Source organism: Phacochoerus africanus, chromosome 4 (assembly GCF_016906955.1).
Source record: "Phacochoerus africanus isolate WHEZ1 chromosome 4, ROS_Pafr_v1, whole genome shotgun sequence".
Classification (NCBI taxonomy): Eukaryota; Metazoa; Chordata; class Mammalia; order Artiodactyla; family Suidae; genus Phacochoerus; species Phacochoerus africanus.
The window spans coordinates 138,476,256-138,497,781 of NC_062547.1; the positions used below are offsets into that span (position 1 = coordinate 138,476,256).

General features: G+C 43.4%; 1 protein-coding gene across 5 annotated transcripts in view; it reads right to left on the reverse strand.

The window, feature by feature from the left end:
• TRPC7 (transient receptor potential cation channel subfamily C member 7) overlaps positions 1-20,289 on the reverse strand; it is a 139,069-nt gene extending 118,780 nt beyond the window's left edge. For 4 of the 5 annotated variants that reach the window (XM_047778694.1, XM_047778693.1, XM_047778692.1 and 1 more), the window contains exons 1-2: positions 19,997-20,289; positions 11,017-11,794 (exon numbers count right to left, since the gene is read on the reverse strand). In XM_047778694.1, coding sequence (XP_047634650.1) covers positions 11,017-11,794; positions 19,997-19,998 — 780 coding nt within the window. In that variant the 5' untranslated portion in view covers positions 19,999-20,289. Of the gene's footprint in view, positions 1-11,016; positions 11,795-19,996 lie in introns of those variants that run through there. The other variant, XM_047778691.1, reaches the window with a different exon arrangement.
• Between the last annotated feature and the right edge of the window lie 1,237 nt (positions 20,290-21,526).

A 21,526-nucleotide genomic window follows, 5' to 3' on the forward strand; every position in this document is an offset into this window, starting at 1 on the left:
CTTTTTTTTCTAGCTCCCTCTTGTACTCCCCAGGAAGTAGAGAAAACAGCCCTCACCCTTCTTTCCTAATAGCCCTTTGGGTAATTGATTCATATTTCCTTGGCTTTCCCCACCCCCTCCTCTACCACTTAGTCCTTTAACTCTTACATGCAATTTCCAGGGTCTTCTAAGTGTCTTTTACATAAAACTTCAACAAAAAATGGTAAATGTCCACTGGGGCAGCTGGCCCTGAAGCTGTCTTGGTCCTGCCTGGTCCCCCCACTGGCTGGGCTGGCAAAGGGCTAGTGGATGGCCTCAGAGGCCTCTCTGTTCACCACGCCAGTTCTGCAGGGCCATCACCAGCATATCCGGGGTCCCTGGGATCTGTCTTCTCATTTTGCTTAGGGCTGCTAGCGGGTGGGGTGTAAGAGAAAGAGCCTTTCAGGATATGAGGACGCCCTTCTCACTTTTAAGTGGATTGTCACCAGTCCCTGGGGCAGTGAGGTCTCTTTGGGAGAGAAAGGTGAAGATGACACTCTGCAAACCAAACCTGAGTCCAAACATCATTCAGTAGCCCTTGAAGGAAAGCAAAATATGCCATGTTGGTGTATTGATTATTTTGAGCTGTAGACACTTACAACAACAGCACATGCAGAAAGAAGCTTTCTCCAAATGCCCGCCTTATCTGCCTAAAGACAGAACAGAGTGTCCAAGAGGAACCTGATTGTCATAGATCTGCCCCCCAATGCCCCGCCCAGGAAGCTTTTTGAAGCAAGGAAGATGGGCTCTTATCATGGGAGAGGAGGTGCTGCACCCAGACAGACCTTGTTACAAACTGTCATGCCTCCCACTGTTCTCCTAAGGTCCATCCATGCTTCCCCAAAATCATGTGTGGGCCCCTAAAAGGCCTACTCCACCCCACGACCTTTCCCGTTAGGGTGGTATTTAGTCTTGGATTCTAAGCCACCTCAGAGAGTTACTCATTTTTATATACAAGGTACACATGCTTCTAACTTCTGTTTGTTTTTCTTCTCTTAATCTTTTATTACATGGGGTCTCAGCTATGAACTCAGAGGGTGGTGGGAAAATTGTTCCCCTGCACAGGCCTGTCTGTCTCTCTGTGGGCGGAGCTGGGACACCCTTCTTCACATGGCCCTGCCCCAGTCCCCAGGGCCACCCTCACCCTATACTGGTCCACAGGAGATAGGTGGTGGGGCCCAGGGATTAGTTATTGATTCTCTGTAGGGACTCTCAAGATCATCACAATGGCACGAAGATTATTTTAAATTAAAAACATCTGAACAAGACAGTAGCTAAACTTCTTTTGCTGATTAAGCGAAAATCCAGCCATAAATCCCCTTTGTGGCGGGTGTTGGGGGTGTGGTTTACAGCCTAAAAAGTAGATTGACCACTAGTACCCAGATGAGAACAAACATCACCAACTCTCATGCCTCCCATTTGTTTCCCTAAAAGCCCAGGTGTGTCCTAAATGTGCTTTTTTTCTGTAGAAACTCTTTTCTCCTCTTCCTTTCCTTGCTCGGTATATAAACCCCTGTCTTGAGCAGTGCAGAGATGTGCTGCTTTTATGCATTTCTATGGGTGTATGAAAAATTTTCTCCTGTTAATCTGTCTTTTGTTAGTAAATTTTCAGGCCCCCAACTATTCTTTTGTTAATCTTGGAATCTGTCTCTTCTCCTGTTAATCTGTCTTTTGTTAGTAAATTTACAGGCCCCCAACTATCGAAGCCTAAGATGGTAGTGGAGACTTTTTCCTCCCAAAACAGGACGCTAAAATTTTCTAGAAACTGTTATGTATAAAGTGTTGACATCTCATGAGGGACTGTTGCAGTATTCATATTTTGATATTCATATCAAAATGCATACATTAAAGTGGGTGCTTTTCTTCAGGGGTGGGGAGGAGAGGCACGAGGATAAAGTATGAAGGGAAACAAAAATACGATGGTAAAGAGCCACCGGCGAAGTCGCAGTAGGCAGTGTTTGCACCTGGGGTAGCGGGAGCACTAGACGGAAACGTGCCAAAACAGAAGGCGCTCTTAGACGGCGAGATTGTTGCTGATCTTTTTGTTCTCTCTACTTCTCTTGTATTTTCTAAAAGTTTTCTAATCAGTGTGTTTTATTTTCATTATCCCCAAGCCCAAAAGTTGAAAATGTTTTCTCCTGCTTGGGTGGGCGGGCCCCAATACTCAATTTCCCCCATTGCTTCTGTCAGCTGCCTCCCACTTCTTACCCATCTGCCTCTCCTACACACACACACTCACACGCACACACACACACACACGTGTGCATGCATGTGCATACTTGCGCATACTCACACGCACGTGCCCGTGCACACAGATACAGACACACACAGGCTTTTACAGAATTCCCATATCTTTGTCTTGGCTTGTGCAAGGATCAGTAGTCTCTCCCTTTTCTTCCAGAATGACCTCCTAGCTTTAGGATTGTCTTCGTTTTCCAAGAATAACTGACCTGTGCCCTTTCATCCTGCCCTGCTTTGTGGGTCTGCCTAGATTCCTGGTGTCAGCCTTCCTCAGTTTATCTCAGCCTGGTGCTGCCACATTGTGCGGGAATGAGTTGTGCCCCCCCAACTCACATCCTTTCCTGAACTTCAGAATAGCACCATGTTTAGAGATAGGGTTTGCAGGTGTAATTAGTTAAGACAAGGTCCTACTGGAAGAGAGTGGGCACTTAATACAAGACGTCCTTTTAAGAAGAGGGTAAGAGACACAGAGGCACACAGGGAGGTCACTGTGTGATGACAGACAGGGGCTGGAGTGGCGTCTACAAGCAAAGGATTGCCGAGGAAGCACCTCTCCCACCCTGGAGCCTTCAGAGTGAACATGGCCCTGCCAGCACCTTGATTCTGGACTTCTGGCCATCGGCACTGTGAGAAAATAAGTTTCTCTTGTTTTCAGTCACCACATATGTCGTCCTCTGTTACAGCAGCCCCAAGAAACTAACATATCTAAGCTAGGCTCAATTGGGTGTTCACCAGGGAGAATTCTATGTGCCCAGAAAAGCCTGCCTCCAGGACCGTCCTGGACTGGCATTCTCAACAGCTGGAGTCTTGGGGGAAGATGAGGGCGAGGTCTCCTTTTTGCCTTTATTTGTGCTAAAACCAGCTCCAGTTGAACACAAATCAGAGATGAAATTAGGCCTTTTCCTGTACTTTAATGAAAACTTTACTTGGGCCATGCAGCGAACACTGAGAGAAAGATGTTCTCAGAATCTGGAAAGTGCAGTGGCAAGATTAAAATCCTGTAGAAACCTTGCTTTTTCCCTCCCTGCTGTGTCTCTCCACTGCCGGAGCACTAATAGGCTCTAGGGACAGAAGTTCCTGGGAGCTCACAGTCAAGAAAGCTGTCCTGGAAACAGCCAGGAGCCATTACCTCCTGTGACTGTGCTGTCACTCCAGCTGCAGTGAGTCACCTGCTGTTTGAGATGTACTGGTCCTTCTGCCACTCCCCGCATCCTGGGAGGACTACCACTGGTCTTGTCCCTACTGAGCTGGTTTCTCCAGTAGGCACAGTGGATCTTTCCCCAGGCTGCAGATGAGAATCACTCACTCATCTGCTGAAACGTTTGGACCGTCCTCATTCACCATACAGTGAAGTCTGTTTTCTTCCCGTGGCTGCCAAGCAGTGTGGTCTATGGCTAAGGTGTCCTTCTGCACCTCCAGCCCCTGCTACCTCTCCTCTTCACTCCCTGCTCTCAATTCCCTACAAGGGCCTCTCTTTCCTTCTCTGCACCAGGCTAGTTCATGTGCATTGTCTATGCCTAGAACCATCTTCCCATTCCCTGCTGTCTGTTTATCTCTCCCATACCTTCCATTTTCATTTAAATGTTACCATCGCTGAGAAATCTTTAAGCACCTGCGCGCACGCACAGAGGCAGCTCTTTTAAGCCTGCTGGTTTACTATGTAGCCTCTGCATGGTTTGCAAAGCCATGTTTCTGTGATCACATGGAGAGTGCCTATCTCTTCCACTAGACTGCCAGGTTCTGAGGGCAGGAACTGTATCTTTTTCATCGTCTCATCCCAGCACCCAATCCAGAGCCTGGCTCAGGCTAGAGGCTTGATTAAATATGTGTTGTATGAATGCTGAACTTTCAGGTAGCTCCGGAGCCAGGGTCCACCCTGATCTGCTGTTCTCTGGGTCTGCAGACCAAATTCCCGTCTACCCTCCTCGCATGTATCTTCCACATTCAATCTGCATGTGAATTCACTGCTAGGAAAAGACAGGCCTCCCCGTCGATGGTGTGCGCAGCATACTTGATGAGTGTTGCCCGGCTGTGATTAATTTATATATAGAATTGTAACTTTTTTCAGAGAAGAACCCTACATTTCCATCTTATCCTTCTGATGTAATTTGTGCTACTGCTCATTGATATCCTCTAAGAACTGCCTCCATTTTCTCCGTATCTCTGATATTTCAGACTGATAGTTGCACTTGTATAGGAAATGATTTTCCCAGGTTTTTTTTGTATGTGTGTAGTGATGAATATTTCCCCCAGAGATAGAGTTCAGAAAATAATCTTTGTCTGTACTTGGCAGGAGCTCTGCCTCCCGGTTTCCTCCTGCCTGTTCCTTTGCAGCCTCTGTCTTTCCTGCCTGCGTTGCTGCTTTTCCCAGCAATATTTTAGCAGCATGCCAAGCTTCTTCAGTTTCAGTGGTCTGCATTTTTCCAATTGGGACATACTCCCTTGGCCTATTTCTATTCATGGAGCTCACACATACAGCCTGTGTGTCTTCTTGTTCTGGAAAGATCTTTGAGGTTGGGAGAGAGGCTTAAGCAGAAACCAGAAGACCCCCTGAGGAGGGGAAATTTTGAAACTTCAGTTATGTTTATTGGGGGGAAAAGTGGTGGTGTCGAAAACGCAGTGGGCTTTGGGGGACAAACAGGGATCCTCACTGCGATCTCTGGGGAAGATTCGAGTCAGGTCCTCTGCAAAGAGAGTTGATATTCTTCACCTCACTCAGTCCTCACCAGCCTCCCAGAGGTCATTATTCATTAGTTCACTCGCCGACTCTCTACTGAACTAAGGTTTACTGAGTACCCAACATGTGCCAGGACATTCCGGAGGTTAAATGGTATGAGGCATTGAAAGCTCTTAACAGTGGCGTGGATTGAGACGTCATTTACAGGCATTCGGGTAAGGGCAGGGGTGGGGAGAACAGGGCTCCGTCTTGGAGATGTGAGAGTTCTATTCTAACATCTGTTCTCTCCTCACCCCTATTTTTCGAATAAGAAAATTGACTTTTACTAGATGTCCAAGATTATATGTTGCAACCAGATGGCTGTGAACTGGAACCCAGGTCGGTCTGATGCCAGAGCCAAGGTCTGTGCTCTCTGTTCCATACCCTTGAGAAAATGAAGCATGGCTGCACTGGGTACTCACCCCAAACCTGTCCCCTGTCCTTATCTCTGTCTAGCATAGTGGCCCTTTTATGTCCCCTGAATGCCCGTCACTCAGCTTACACTGTCTCTCATGTTTTAGAGGTTACTCCTTTTGGCATAAAGAGTAGAAGAGGAAAATTAAATAACTTGAGGCATAGTGGTGATCCAATGAAAAATCATCATTAAAAGACATTAATTAGCTCATTTTCCTGTGATGACTCATTAAGGAATGCTCTGGTGAAAGTGCTTCTCCAGACACTTAGGTCGGAAAATAGAAAAAGACAAAGTTAACAGGTGGATTCACCTCTGCCTCTTCTCCTGAGACCAGCCAATCCCTGGAGATTTGGAGACTGGCGCTCATGCTCTGACTGCACTTTACCTGTGCATGCAGAGTGGGGCCGTCCCGTCACAGCGCACCACTTGACATCTGTGATCTGCCTCTTCCCTGCTTACATTCTGCATCCTCAGATGCTCAAGCAGAGGACTTGGGTGGCACAGTCAGATCCTTGAGGGTCTTTTGGATGATACATAAATGAGTGCTTTGAGGAAGTTTCTGCCCGATTCTCTTAAAAAGCAACAACAACTTGCTTTTAAGACTTGCAGCCTTCACAGCTTAAACATATTTTCCCCGTGGAAAAAGAAACAATTTTCAAGTCATTTTCTGCATATTAAGCAGGCATTTGTTTATACTGCCAGCCAAGCTTTCAGACTTCAAGGAAATGTATTTTCCCAGGATGTTGGACTATAAAATTTAAAAAATACTAAAAACATTCAAAGGGTATGGGAAACAGGTGCAAACCTAGACTCCACTGCAGGCTGGGGGCAATGGGCTTGTTCAGCTTTTGGGACCACCCCAGTCCCAGAAGGAGCCTTTGCTCAAGCTTCCTGGCTCTGGATTCCAGGGTTCAAATGTGCTCTGGGTTCTTGCTACCACAATATGAAGTCACCCTTCCCCTTTCTCCCTTTCGGTCCCCTCTTCCATTTCAATAAGTTTGCAAGCAGATTGCAAACTGTCATCTCAACATCTTTACCTTCCACAATGGGATCTCACTAGAGATCATAGCAGGTGGCAAATTGGTCCGATTTATCATTATTTGCATTTTTAATTTGTGGTATTTTAGGCTGGGAGAGTTTTTTATGGGTCTTAAAATGGCAACACAAACATTGATACATAATTCATTTTCTGTTTTTCATAATACATGTGGTTAACAACCCATTGACAACACAGAAAAATCATCAACACTTTAAGCAAGATAGAATTACAGCTTTAGCTTTTTTACCCCTACTCTTCCTCTCTGTGGTCTCTAAGAATGAAGTGCTTGTAACCGAAGCATCATCTGCAGCTTCTGTGCTGGTATTTGTTAACAGGAAAAGCTTTCTCAGTTGCAACTTTGTTATTATTCAGAATGATCAAATCTTACCCTACTGAGGTAAAGTATTTGTTGTGCTTCCACAGTTTCTTGAATTGGGAACATTGGGTAGGTTTTTGTTTTGTTTTGTTTTTGTTTGTTTTTGCTTTTTAGTGCTACACCTGCATGTGGAAGTTCCCAGGCTAGGGGTCAACTGGAGCTGCAGCTGCCCTCCTATGCCACAGCCACAGCAACGCCAGATCCAAGCCACATTTGCAACCTACACTGCAGTTCATGGCAACGTGGGATCCTTAACCCACTGAGCGAGGCCGGGGATCGAACCTTCATGCTCATGGATACGAGCCAGGCTTGTTACCGCTGAGCCACAACGGCAATTCCTGGGTAGTTTTTAATTTAAGCAAAAGATGAGAAAGCAAGAGAAAACCTCCAGTCCTCATCCTGCTTTCGCTTTGTTTCCCAAAGCCCTGAATTTCACTCTGTAACACTCCCCTGTCCTGCTTTCCTTCCCCATCCCCTCCTCACCCCACAAGGCATTGCTGTTGGCATAACTCTTAAGTTGGAAGAAAGAGGAACACCTGTAATCCTTTTGAAACAACAGTTCCACAGATAAATGACACACATAGACAAAATGCCCCAGAATTTGATTGGAAAGACACTAGCAAAATAAAGGGGAACCTGAATAGTTTCATCAGAAGGATGATCAGTGAAAGAAAACCAAGCAGTTGAAATGATTATCCTTTAAGGATATCTTTTATCCAAATATTTATGGAATGCTTACTAGATTACTGGGTACCATTCATGGCGTGTGGAAGGCCTCACTAGCCACATCAGCCTCAGTAGCCATGTCAAGTTCTAATATCTTTCTAGACCCAAAGTAGGTAAGAAAGACATAAGAAAATTCTTGAGTAGCTGCAAAATTTCTACACTAAGAATAATGACTTGCTATTAGATATCTGAGTCCAGCCACAATTTGCTGCAGACCTTGACATTGGATGTACTTTTTATTAATGACTAAACTTTCTTCTGGTAATAAATTAAAGAGGCTCCAAAAACCATATCTTGGGCAACTAAATCCAGATTTTCATGCATGGTATTTTCCAGTCAGGAAGAGTCACTCCCAGAGTGAGTGTTTTAGAGGACCTGGAGGTGACAGATGGCATCTCCAGTGAGCACTGGGCCATCTCCATAACACAAGGTTGCGGTCGTCAGTGTGTTGTCCCTTTAAAGCAGAACAGACTCCTGGACAGTGAGGACATATCACTTGCTCTTTATTCTTTTATGACAATTTGACTTCCCTGTTGCTAATAAACTGCTCTCTTCTTCTCTGAGATTTATAATGTCAGGAGTGCACTGACAAGGATAGTTAAATAAGTAATAAGGTTCTAAGGGAATGCTTATGTTAGTATATAACGCACCGTTTGTCAGCGATCTGAAAGACCTTATTTCAAACCGAGGTAACTAGGGGATGTTACTAGCCAGCAGATATATTTATTCATCGCACTGTAGAAAAGATTTGTCATCGTGTTAGTCATGTTCTTAATTGTCCATACTTTTCGTAAGTTACTTTTAAAATGAAAATATCATAGCAGATATTTTAAATAAATTTCCAATTTTAGATACTATATGTACCAAAAATATGCCAGACTTGGGTTTTAGGAAAGAAAACAAATGGCTGAGATGTACTTCCAAATGTTAGCCTAGCATCGGTTTATTAAGGCTGGCCTGCTGCCAGAATCCACATAAGTAGAGAATTGTGCAGTTATCCAGATAATCTGATCCAAAAAACATCTTTTGCTTGAAATGTTTTTTTTTTTTTCCCCCCTCGGGCAGAAATATCTAAGCTCTTTGGCTTAACCATCTCTTTTATATGATTTGTGCAAATTCCGTGTGAAGCCAGGGAACAAACAAAACTCCCCTAAGCTTCCTTGAGACATCACTGACCGTACTGCTGGTAGGTGGAATTTATTGTACAGAAACAAAGAAATAAGAGGGAATGGCTACATTCCTTGGGAGTCTCTTTGGTTAACCTCTACACTGACCACCACCAGTTTTTCTGTGAACATGATAGGATTTATAGAAGTGGTTCCAAGTCAGGAGATGCGTCCAAGATGAGGGGACAGATGGAGTAGAATTAGTTTAATTATAGGATTTTTCATCTATTTATAATTTGTGGTGACCGGCAGCTTCCTGTAGGCCTGGCTCTTCTGCGCCTGGCTGTGGCCAATCCCATTCCTGCAGAGAGGTTCAGGGGCCCCAGGCGTGCACAACACAGCTGTCCCCTCTGTGGTCCCAGTGCTTCATAACCCAAATCCTCTACCTCATCTTACGTACCAGCCAAGTAAATTTCCAAAACCCTAGCTTTCATTTCAGCCTCCTAATTATGAACTTTCAGTGGCTCTCCGTTTCCTGCAGGATCCCAACTGCTCAGCTTGACGGGCAGGGCCCTCTGAGATCTGTCTGCTCATCCCTTCGGCTTTCCTGCTGTGTGTCCCTACAGGAAGGCGTTACGGTCGTCACAGGGGGCTTCTCAGTCCTCTGCCTGCTGTGGGCCGTTCCGGACCTCTCACCTTCCCTTCCCTCCTCTGAATGGCTACCTCTCTCCCCACTGATTCAGCTCCTCCTGCTCATTAAAGCCCACTTCACTTCCATTTCTTCCTTTGAGATCTACCTCAACATGGTCCTTGGGGCCTCCTTTTCCGTGAGTTGGTACCCGTTCTTGTCCACCTGAATGTGTCCCATGCAGGGGCAACTCTTGCACTGACAGCTTGTTTGGACGATGAACCTTTTCCCTCCCGAGGTATGTTCCCCAGCTCCATTGTCAGTCTCCCACGTGACACCTTTTTCGCATGTTCCGTGACATCATGGGTTCTGATTGAATGGCAGGATGAGAAATTACGTAGTTTCTACTCTTTCAGTCACACCTTCTGCAGTAGAAGGATCTATTCAGATAGAGACAAATGTAACTCTGAGAACCCCAGTGCATGAACAAGGCTTCTGACTTTACAACTTCCCACATTGGCCAAGAGCTGGTTTTAGGGCTGAGTGCCTGGGATAAAACAATGGTTTTATTACTTTTTAGCTATATGATATCTCTCTATCTCTGTGCCTTCACACAAATTAAAGATAATAATGGTACCCATACCAATGGCTGTTGAGGGGATTAAAGAATATCATATAGGTAAGGAAGTTAGTGCTTGGCACATGGTAAGTGCCCACTAAATATTGGGTCTTAATTTAATATTAAATTGTTAAAATAATTAGGTCCTAGTCTTCTCTCTCTCTCTCTCTTTTTTTTTTTTTTTGGTCTTTCCTAGGGCTGCAGCTGCAGCATACGGAGGTTCCCAGGCCAGGGGTCCAGTCGGAACTACAGCTGCCGGCCTATGCCAGAGCCACAGCAGCGCCAGATCCGAGCTGCATCTGTGACTTACACCATAGCCCACAGCAACGCCGGATCCTTAACCCACTGAACAAGGCCAGGGATCAAACCCACAACCTCATGGTTCCTGGTTGGATTCATTAACCACTGAGTCATGGTGGGAACTCCCAGTCTTCTCTTTTAAGGGAAGAGTCAGTTGACAGTAAAAGCCTGGGACCGTTATTCAGTAACAGACTTTGGCGATGGGTCTCCATCCCCTGGGCTAGTCTGGCAGTTCCAGGTATTCTCAGGGAGTTGCCCTGGGTCCATCTACTGGGATGACAACCCCAGCTGTACAGAGGCAGTTTTATTTTCATTTCCTGTACCTCTTCCTCAGCTCTTTGACAGAACTTGCAAGCCTTTCTCTATTTAGCCAGTTATTACTATTGAATCTAGGAGCAGCCCAGCCTAGGATGAGTTAGAGCCAATCTGAGCAAGACAAGTGAAAACTATGCAGATGAGACAATCAAAATGTCCAAGACCTAGACTGGAAAACAAGCACAGGTATCGTAGACACCTGTGAGCTGCCTGCAGAGCTGAGGCCTTCACACCAGAACCGCAGTGGACTCCTGCCTGTGTGCTCCATTTTTTCCTATGTACATTTGTGTGTAAGTCACCTCTTGACCATATTTATGTGGTTGCAAGTGTTTGACTAATGGGCTGCTTTTCCTTCAGGCCTACACCTGCCACAGGTTGAGGAAGTTCCCTTCCTCCCTGTGGGCCTGTTCCAGGCACGACCCCGCCTTAGACCTGAAGACGACCCGTTTGTCTCCTGCGCACGCCTGGAAGAGCCCACCAGACAATCTGCCTGCGGGGTGGTAAGTGGGAGAGTTACCTTGAATTCGGTCTCAATGTTGGCTAGTCTGGCGAGTTCGTTGCTCAGCTCCAGCGCGGTGAGGACAGGGTCCTCGCTGGATAGCGACAAGTAAGCAGCACTTGCCAGCCCCTTGTAGGCGTTCATGCGCGAGCGGGAGTGGCTGAAGGAGTCCTTCCGCTGCTTCTCGGTGCACTCATTGCACTTGCAGAAGTAGTCGTGCGGCCGCTCGATGCGGGCGCCCTTGAGCAGGAGGATGTGCACAATCTCATACTCCTGGCAGTGGGCCGCCAGGATGATGGGCGTGATGTCGTGGGAGAAGCGCGTGCCGTCCTCGTCGTAGGCATAGAAGTCGTCGTCGCGCAGCTCCTGCTCCAGTGGGCTGAGCGTCAGGCGCTGGCCCTGCGCGAAGGCCGGGTGGTTGAGGATGGCCTCCACGATGCGGACGTAGCCCTTGCTGATGGCCAGCAGCAGCGCGTCCCCCACCCGCGCCAGGTTCTCCTTCTTGAGCAGCAGTTCCGTGACCTCCAGGTGCTCGTTGCCCACCGCCAGCTGCAGCGCGTTCTGCCCCATGTAGTCCACGCAGTTGAAGTTGAGGGTCTTGGACTCCTCCAGCATCTTCCTGACCACCGGGATGTTGCCATACTCGGCCGAGTCCAGGAAGCGCTCCTCCTCCGGCGTCAGGCTCGTGCCCTTCTCATTAAACATGTAGGCAGGACCCCGGATGGCCTGACGGCGGCCCTTTTCTCTCAGTGTCGTGTGCCGGCGCTGCATGTTTTTGAAGGTGCTGCTCCCCAACCTGTGGGGCGATAAGGCAGGAATGCTTGTTACTCTCCCAGGATTCTGCAGCTTCCCCAAGGGCAGAGCAAACAGAAACGGTTAAAATGAAAAGGAATGTCACAGTTGGAAAAGTATGAGAAATGTTGAAATCTTATTATAAATTACTGCTTTTTCACTAAGCGTAAGGCACATTGGATCACCTGAGCACTTCTTATAGTAAGAGAAGAATATTGATTTCCTTATGCAGTATCTGTACGCCTTGGGTGGAGGAGTGTCTGGAGGGCTGAAATGTGGGTTTAGGCCAACTTTAACGGGAGGTGGAGAGCGTGAAGTCATAATATGGCTGAAACATACCTGTCTGTTTTATTTCCCTTTGTGCAAAGTCAGGCATGTCGCTAGACTTCCCTGTGCTTTAGTTCAGTGCTTCTCTGCTTTTACCAGTATCGTGTGGATAACTTGTGTGCCACAGGGTCCATAGGAGGATTATGTGAAGTAACATGCATGTGGAAAGGACTCAGTCGATGCTGGTTTTATGCTCTGCTCCTGCCTGTTGGTATGGCCACTTCTCCAAGGGCTGTGCCGTAGAGATGGCCACCAGGGATCCTGGCGCCTTTGCTTCAGATGTATTGTCCCCACTGAGCTCCCACACTACGACAAAACTGCTTCAGTATGCAGGCATGGCCACACGCCTCTGTTTCTGCACTTAGTGCTGTGCTGTATCGGGCCTGTGCTTTCTTTGTCATTCCCATGTAGCCCAAGCACCCACGAAAGGGCAAGGTGTGGCATGAAGCAGGCATAGACTCATTGCCTCTTACTCATGGCCACTGGGTAAGCCTTCCTGAGGAAATTCAGCCATAATTTCTTAAGAGCAAGCTTGAATTTTTATATGGATGGAAAAGCAGGTTAATTTATATGCTGAGTTGATTTCCAATGTGTTGTCCTTTCCTATTGTGGTAACATATAGTGTAACATTAATACTAATACTATTAGCAGGAGTAGTCAACATTTATTAAGCACCTGTGATGTGCCTCAAACAACTAAGAGGTTAATGTACTTTACGTATATTGCCTGTGTAATTCTTGCATAAACCCTATGGCGTAGATGCTATTATTATCCTTAGCTCACATGAAGATCCCGAGACAGGCTGTCAAATCAGCAGGTCTAGCGTAGGAATCCTGGCTCCAACTTTTGCCAGCCCTGTGACTTTGGACAAGTTACCTAACTGTTAGTTTGTCAGGGTTTTGAAATGGCAGACTAGAGGGAATAATAGCTGCCATGTATTTGAGCTTGAGCTGGACCCCCATCTCTGGATCACCTTGACTCCTTGTTCGAGATGCTTTAACTATAAAGTAGAGACTCTGGACCAGACGTTCCCTAATTCTCTACCAACTTGAACCTCTCACACTGTTTTGATTCTCCAGTTGGCCCTACCTATATTTTCGCATCTCCTTTTCTAGTCTGTCCCCACTCAAATCATTCACATGTTAGGATGGCATACATTTCAAAAAGAAAGTATCTGTTGTAAAGAGCAAGTACTTGGGGTGTCTTAGACTATTTTCCGTGTTCCCGATTGTTTTTCATTTTTGTTGTTGTTATTGGTCAAGTCTCCATGTATTAAGAATACTCAGGGAGTTCCCACTGTGGTGCAGTGGGTTAAGATTTATGACTGCAGTGGCTTGGGTTGCTCCAGAGACATGGGCCGGACACATTGGGTTAAAGGATCTGGTGTTGCCACAGCTGCGGCATAAGTCATAGCTGTGGCTCAGATTCAGTCCCTGACCCAGGAACTTCCATATGCCGCAGGTGCAGCCTCCCCCCAAAATAAAAAAGGACGAAACAACAACAACAACAACAAAACCCCAGGGCTTCCTGTTGTGGCTCAGTGGGTTAAGGATCTGGTGTTGCCCTGAGGTGCAGTGCAGGTCACAGATAAGGCTCAGATCTGGCATTGCTGTGGCTGTGGTGTAGGCCTGCAGCTGCAGCTCCATTTCCACCCCTAGCCTGGGACCTTCCATATGCCACGGGTGTGGCCATAAAAAGAAAAAGTCATTTATAAAAAGTAAACATGAAAGTAATCACAAGAAGGCTTTTAAATTACATTTTGAAATAAAAAAAATAGTGTCAGTCAGTGTTGTGATTTTTAAAAATTTGGGGGCTTTCTGTTCATTTTATCTTTTGACATGTTCAAACCTGTTTGGTTTTAGCGCCTTTAGGGGCCTGATTTGGTATAAAGCAGAGACTTGGAGGTTAGACCTTACGCTCTAACTCTGCCTAGTCCTGAGTCACACTTCTTGGGAGAAGCTGCTGAACTATCCAGTGGATCAGCTTCTTCATCTGCAGAAAAGGGAAAGGAATAATGATGGGCAAATCCTTCAAAAGGCAGCTGTGGGTGATGAATCCCGATGGAGAGCTCTGAGCACCTTTAGCGAGAGTGTCTCAGCTGTCATCCACTCGTCTACAGTGCACATTGATAAAGGATTCTCCAGATTCAGGTTTGTGAGCTCCTTCTGAACCATTTCTCTCCACAATGCCCTCATTCCAGGGAGAGAGGATGCTCACTGATGCCAGTGCAGACTGGAGATTGGGAGTCCAAGAGCGATCTTTACAGGAGGGAGAAGGGCTCACAAATTGGTACGTGTATTAATTCTTAGAGGTTTCTCAGAAGGAGAGGCAGTGACTGAGTTGAAAGCTAAGCCATTACCTCATTTGTGTCCTCAAAGGGCCTTGTTTCAGAAGATGATATAAACTCAGTTTTATGATCTGTCATCTGAGTACACACACTCAGGTGGGAATTAAGCCCACAGTAGACTAAATAAAACTCTTTCTCATGGCATTTCTCAGCCTGTCCTGTGATGAGGCTTCCCCCTTCTCAGGAGCCCCTCTCTGGACTCTCAACCTGAAGAAAGACACTTTCCACTCAAGAGCATCTGAGCTGTATGTCAGAGATGTAACAGTAACTGTCCTAGAAGGAGCTGGAGCTTGATTCCACATCGCTTTTCCATTAGCAGTCTGCTCAAGGGGGAGGAGAGGTCACACTGCAAGGTCAAAAGTATACGACTAATACACAGTATCAAGCCACAGACAGATTAATTCAAAGGAAATATAATAACTACCAAACCAAGTCAGAGCAGAAAAACATTTCACAAGGAACACATAAGTACCCAATCTAAATTCCGAGTCCACCTGAATGTCAGATGCTGTAGCCTACAAATGTTAAGGATGTTAAAGCCTCATTTGTTAATTCCCCTCTTTAAGCAAACAAACATAAAAAGCAATGTACTAACATTCTCGTTTTTAGGTAGAGAAACTGAGGTAGATGACTAAACTTTAGGGCAAATACTTTCTGCGCAAGAGTAGAGCATTGTATAAATCTTGATGTTTCCGTAATAATTGTGTTTTATCAAAGAAAAATACGTGCGCGTGGCAGGTATTTGTCAGAAGTTAAAACGGTCTCATCGTTTGGCATGATTTTTTCTGAATGACCTTGAAAGCAAACACCCAGATGTAGTAAGAAATAAACAAGCCTCTCTTTCCCGCCTTTAAAATACCTCAGCTTTGAGATGCATTTGGATGCTCACAGCATTGTCAGTTCTGATCCCTTCCTGATAGAATCTGGCATTAATGAAACGTGACGGGCCTTCAAGTCATGTATGCAAACAAGCATGTAGTGGGGTCTGCTGCACCACAAGACTGCTCTCAACATAAGGGTTCACAGCACAGCCTGGAGCTACATGAATTGATTCAGATATTGATGGAGGCCTCTTAACCCTCCTGGGAGTTCCTGTTCGCTCCAGCTTTTCTTCTGATGATGCTTTTTAAACATTTATTTTTTCAGCTCTGTTAAGCTCTGTTAAGGTATAATTGACAAATAAAACTGTGAAATATTGAAGTATACATTGTGATGATTTGATATGTGCATACACCCTGAAAGGAATCCCACCCACCACCTTATTATTTAACACATCTATCACTATATATACACACACACACACACATATATGTCTTGATTAGAACATGTAAGGTGTACCCTCTTAGCAGATTTCAGTTACAGTGTTATCAACGTTAGTTACCGTATTTTACCTTAGATCTTCAGACTTTATTCGTCTTATAGCTGTAAGTTTGTACTCTTTACCAACCTCTCTGTTTCCCCCATTTAAACGTTTATACAACTATGTAAATATTTAGCCGCTGTACCCTTGCCATATAATCTTGACATTATAGTCAAGCTTTAGCCATACCTTTCACACAGGTTGGAAAGAATCCACAAAAGATGATATGTCAGAAAGATAAAGTCGTTTGGCCCTTGATAGCTGGTGGCCAGAGCTCACAGTCATGCATCTGAAGTGTTGCTCTGCTGGGCCCTGGGGATCTTGTCACAGTTTTACTGCCAATAATGAGCAAAACGATTCTTCCTAAAATGCAGTTAACATTTGATTGCCCTTTCTTTACTATTTTTCTTAAAAATGAACTTTGAATGCAAATGCCTTTTTATTTGCATATATTACTGAGATAACAAGTGATCAAACTCTTCAAACACCTCAATTAAGATACTGTGGTTTTCATTTTCCATAAATGCATACATTGACATTTGATGTCATTGAGAGGAAGGGTTCCAGTGGAAACAAAACCGTATTTGAGAGGAGGACTGATTATTAAACTCCCTCTTGATCCCTTGGTTGCTATTTTTATCAAGCTGCTCTTACAGATGCATCAGCCAGTCTGAAGGAAGCCAGATGTCAGTGATCCATAAAAAGTATGAGTTCCACACCCTGAGTCCAGCTGCAAAAGCGTCATCACAGAGCCGTTTGGAGATAGGAACTGTGGTTAATTACCGAAGAAGAAAAGGCCACACTTGATGAAAATGTCTTTTTAGAAATATTTGGTTTTTTTTTTTAATGAAATTGCTACATGCACCATAGGTCTTTGAGGAAATTATCCAAGACTGAAACCAATTCACTCTGTGACATTCCACAACTAAACATGGAAACCAAACAAAATCTTGGAGGCAGGTCAGTCGTCCAGGAAAAAAACCCCAGCTCTGATCCTCTCCCAGCTGTACATGTTATGAATTTTAGTTCAGAGAAATAGTGATGAAATAGCAAAGTGACCTGGAGTTTTCTCCTAAATCTAAGTTCTCTTACTCATAGAAAGAAAATAATAAAATCCATACTCTGTGTGCCTCAAGACTGCAGTCAAGATGAAATAATGTATATCAAATGTCCTACCCTAGAATGTTCTCCAGCCTTATACACATGTCCATGGCAATAATGATGAAAATCTTACATATCAGTACACTTAAGTGAATAATTATAAATTGGCTTACATTTTACTCTAATATATTAAGCTCAGCTATTTTTCTAAATGACTGTATAATAGCAAGAGTTAATATGTATTACGCATTTGCCATGTGCCAGACACTATGCTAAGTGCTTTATATGAATTGTTTTAAATTCACACAAATCATGTGATAAACTTGGCTTTTTTCCTTAATGACTAATCATAATGATTAACACTTATTACACATTAATCATGTTGCAGGCACCATGCTGAGTACTTTACATGCATTATCACTTTGAATTCTCATAAACTACTATATGATACAGTTGCTATTGTCATTCCCATTTAACAGATGATAAAGTGAGGCTCAGATAAAATAACCGCTTTTGCCTACACTACGTAATTTGTGAATGGTAGACGCACTGTTAGGAGTTCCATCTGTTTGATTTCAGAGACCATGCTTTCAACTGCTATGCTGCTGCCATCCATCTTCCTCCTGCATTTTTTTCTAAGTTTCCTTAGACTGTAAATTCTCCCACTAGAGTGCAGGATCCTTGAGGGTAGGAGAATTAACCTGTTTGTATGGTATATGTATCTGGCTCCCAGTACCCCTCATACCTGGCATATAGTGCATGGTCAACTAACTTAATTCTTAAATACTTTAATTTGGGTTGGTTATTAAAGAAGGCCAATAAAACAGAGAGCTAGTGTTTACCAATGTCCTCTTTCTTACAAACGCAAGAGCCATATAATCCTATAACTATTATTTCCTATTTGTAACTGACAACTTTCAAAATAAAGTATGAGTTCCAAAGGAAAATCAGTTTCCAGTTAGCTCCACTATAAATAATGGCCCATAAGTTGCTAGGTTAGACTGCTAATATCACAGGTCTTATGGGTGACTTGGGCAGATAGCTTGGGAATTCCACTTCTTTAAAATACTTCCGAATTTTAAAAAAAATGTGTTTCCAAAGTCATCCAACTTATTTCTAGATATCATTTTCCTTATTTTGTCAAAGTTGAGGTGAGATAGTGCATATAAATTATGGTGCTTTGTAAGTACTCTAGTGATAATTGGATACTATTAGCGATTTTAGTTTCATGCAATTATAATAATTGTGGATCCAAAGCATTCAAGTTCCCACCTAAATTAGTGAAAATGATTTGCTTGTACAGCACACATATTTTGAATAGAAAATATAATCACTTATTTACTCCTTAAATATACATGAGTTCATATACCTTTTGCCAGTCAGGTCCTACAGGAAGCAAGCCAAGTATCCTTCTACTCATTGTAATACATTATTTTGAGATATACTTTCCAAATGCTTATCATGTGGGTTTTTTTTCCCCTATTCCATCTTGAATTTAAAAATGTTATCTAATGTTCCTGAATGTTAATAAATGATAAAATAAGAAATTTATTTTTCACCAAATATCATCATTTAAAGAAGAGGTTGTTCTCGGTATTTTCGAACTACCTTATGTATTAATATAACTGGTGCTTTGTGTGTGCTTATTTTATTTTTTCTTATTAAAGCCTAGTCTATTTGGAACTGAAGAGTTATGAAACTGGATGTCTATATCTCATTGTGTACAGCTTGAGATAGAGCTGAAACACGTTCTTCTAATAGAAGATTTTTTTTTCCTCCAAAGGTTTTTCTTGGAATACATAGATATGTATAACCTTTTAATCAAAAGGTTTACTACCACATTGTTTGTTGACCTCTGTGACAAGAGCCTGAAATGAACATATACTACCAAAAAAGTAAGAGAGGCCCTTAAATCATGAAATTATAATTCTGAGAAAAATAGCATTCTGAAAATTTATCTGGGGAGGGAGGAAATGATTGCTTTTCCTAAGCAAAATACGTTCATCCAGGATACCGCATGCATCTGTAATTGGCTTCAGCGAGGCTCCATGTAGTTTTGATTTTTTTCTGGGTTAATTACTGCCTAAAGGAGTTAGCTAGTCTGTATGTCCTGAAGCTTAGGAACAAGTGCTTTTAGAAATAAATTTTTAAGAACTTATAATTGTGACATAGAACCTTGGTAAATTGTTAAATGATTGAACCAATGTCATTGTTTAAGATATTAGTGAGTGAGTTTGAATCATAATCCATAATGAACATTCTGGATTGATGTGAATTCATTCATAAATCTGATGTGTGCCCAATGCTTCAGAAATAGGACCCACCAGCAGGTGGCATTCTGAAGCAAAAATTCATTGAGTGCCACCAGAGAGGGTCAATCATTATTGCCTCTCTCAAATCTACCCTAAATCCATTAAGCCTTTAAATCACAATTAATGGCAATAGCATCCTGGGTATGTCGTCTTAGTCATACTTAAGTGAATTTACAACTTCAAACTTAAAAAGGGAGATTCTTTTTCTAGGGTTTCAAAGCATGTATCAAAGCCCTGCCAGATTACATCTCTTATTAAAAGCATAAATATGTCTAAAGGACATGTTTTCATCAAAGAAAAGCAAAGAAAAATAATAATCTCCTTCTTCCCACCTGTAGTTCTTTAGTGCTGGCTACTTATTAGAATATAGCCTTCTTCCTCCTCCTTCCCCCTATAATTTACATTAAGATAAATACAACCACAAAAAATCAGATTAAAAAGCTGACAGTAGTGAAGTAGAAGGAGAAGTGACAACACATTCTCTTCTAGGAATAAAATTACACTCTAGCACAAAAGGACAGGGCTACCAGGATGAGTTCTCTATGAAAGGCTTTGTAAACTTAGACTTAAAGTGAGAAGTAAAAAAAATCCTCTACCAACCCAACAAATAAGAAAGCCCTCAGATGCAGATTTACATCTAAAAATCCAAGCAATGCACAAGAAGGAGATAGCTAATACAAAAAGTTTAATTCCATATTTCTGCGAGAAAACAACCTCTACTGGAAAAATCATTATGAAAGAATCATCATAGCTGCTTACATTGAGGGTGAAACACGCAGGCTTGTCCCTTCTCTAGATGACCGGAATCCGGTGTTGAGTCCCGGGAATCTGGCTCCCCATGGGTGGTAGCCAAATAGATGCCACTCTCCGTGGTGCTGAAGTGTGGGGCTGGTCGAGTGAGTGGAGTTGCAGGGACGTGAAAGCGCGCTCCACTGTCCTTTGTGTTGCAATAGTAAAAACTCGCCTTCGGAGGCAGACCCGCTTTACTGTTCTTTTCCTAATCTGGGGGAAATTTCCCAGGGAACATGATGGAGAAAGACGCGTGTGTGAGACTGGCATGCGGGTGGTGATGGGTTGTTAAGAGTCTCCACCCCCTCTCCCAGTAGCTTTGAAAAGAAGGTAAGGACTCTGCCTTCCTGCCACAGCTCCTTAGGATTTCTGCCTGCCCCCTCTTACACCCCAGAACAGGGCACATAACACACATGCACACGCACACGTGCACGCATGAACACACACACACCTCAGTTATGTAAGGTAGCAAGTTCTAGCTCCTGAAGCAGAATATTCGTCTGTTAAAAGAAATGAAAAATGAGGAATGAATTGCTTTCCTACCTGTTGTGTCTGTGTGTGTTTACAGAGGGAGGGAGTTGAGAAGAACACTGTAAGGAGATGAACCTGAAGAATAACAGAAGTGGTTTACTTTAATAAGCTTTAAGGTCACACCCCACTTTGTCTTCTGTGAGTGATACATTTTCTAACTTCAACCTTTTGTTTCATGATCTTTTAGCCTTGTCTCGGATCAGGAAGAGGTCAGTGATGTAGATCAAGTCTGATGCTAGTAAAGAGACTTTCATAGGGTTAAGTTTCATTTGTGACTTCCATTTTTTAAAGAAAATTCCTAATGCAAAAATTTCCCCACCTCCCCATCCTCACCCATTGCTATTTTAATAAATGATCTACAATTCTTAAACATTATTTTGATGGCCTCATTGGAAAGAAACCTCCTTAACTGAAATATTAACTGTAAGAGAAACAAACCAGAATTATGCCCAGGATCTACCTGGGTCACTGAAAAATAAGTCAGAATGCTTATTCTTTGAAACCAACTCATGATCAACAACTGACAGTCTGTATTAATGACCATCTCTGTGTGCAGATACAATACTTAGGATAAAGAGTTGGCTTTAATGTATTTTGCACAATTTCATCCTAGGTTCGTATGCAAATCAGATTGTGTTGGTTTATTAATATGCTACTGGCATTTTCTCTGCATACAACATGGCGTGTGGGAAAAGACCCTGAAATTTTGATTCACTTATGAACTGTGTGACCTTGGGCATAATACTTAACCTCACTGAATCTCAGTCTTCTCCTTTGTAAATGGTGGGTAAAAATGGGTAATAATGCTTTTTTCAAAATGCATAGTAATAATTAATTGAAGTAACATATATATGAAACACCCAGAAGAGTTAACATTTGAGATGCATAGTAAATTTGAGTTCTCCTCCCCTCCTTTCTCAAGAGAAGTTACAGTAATTATCTAGTTAAAACTCTAAAAAGCATGACAAC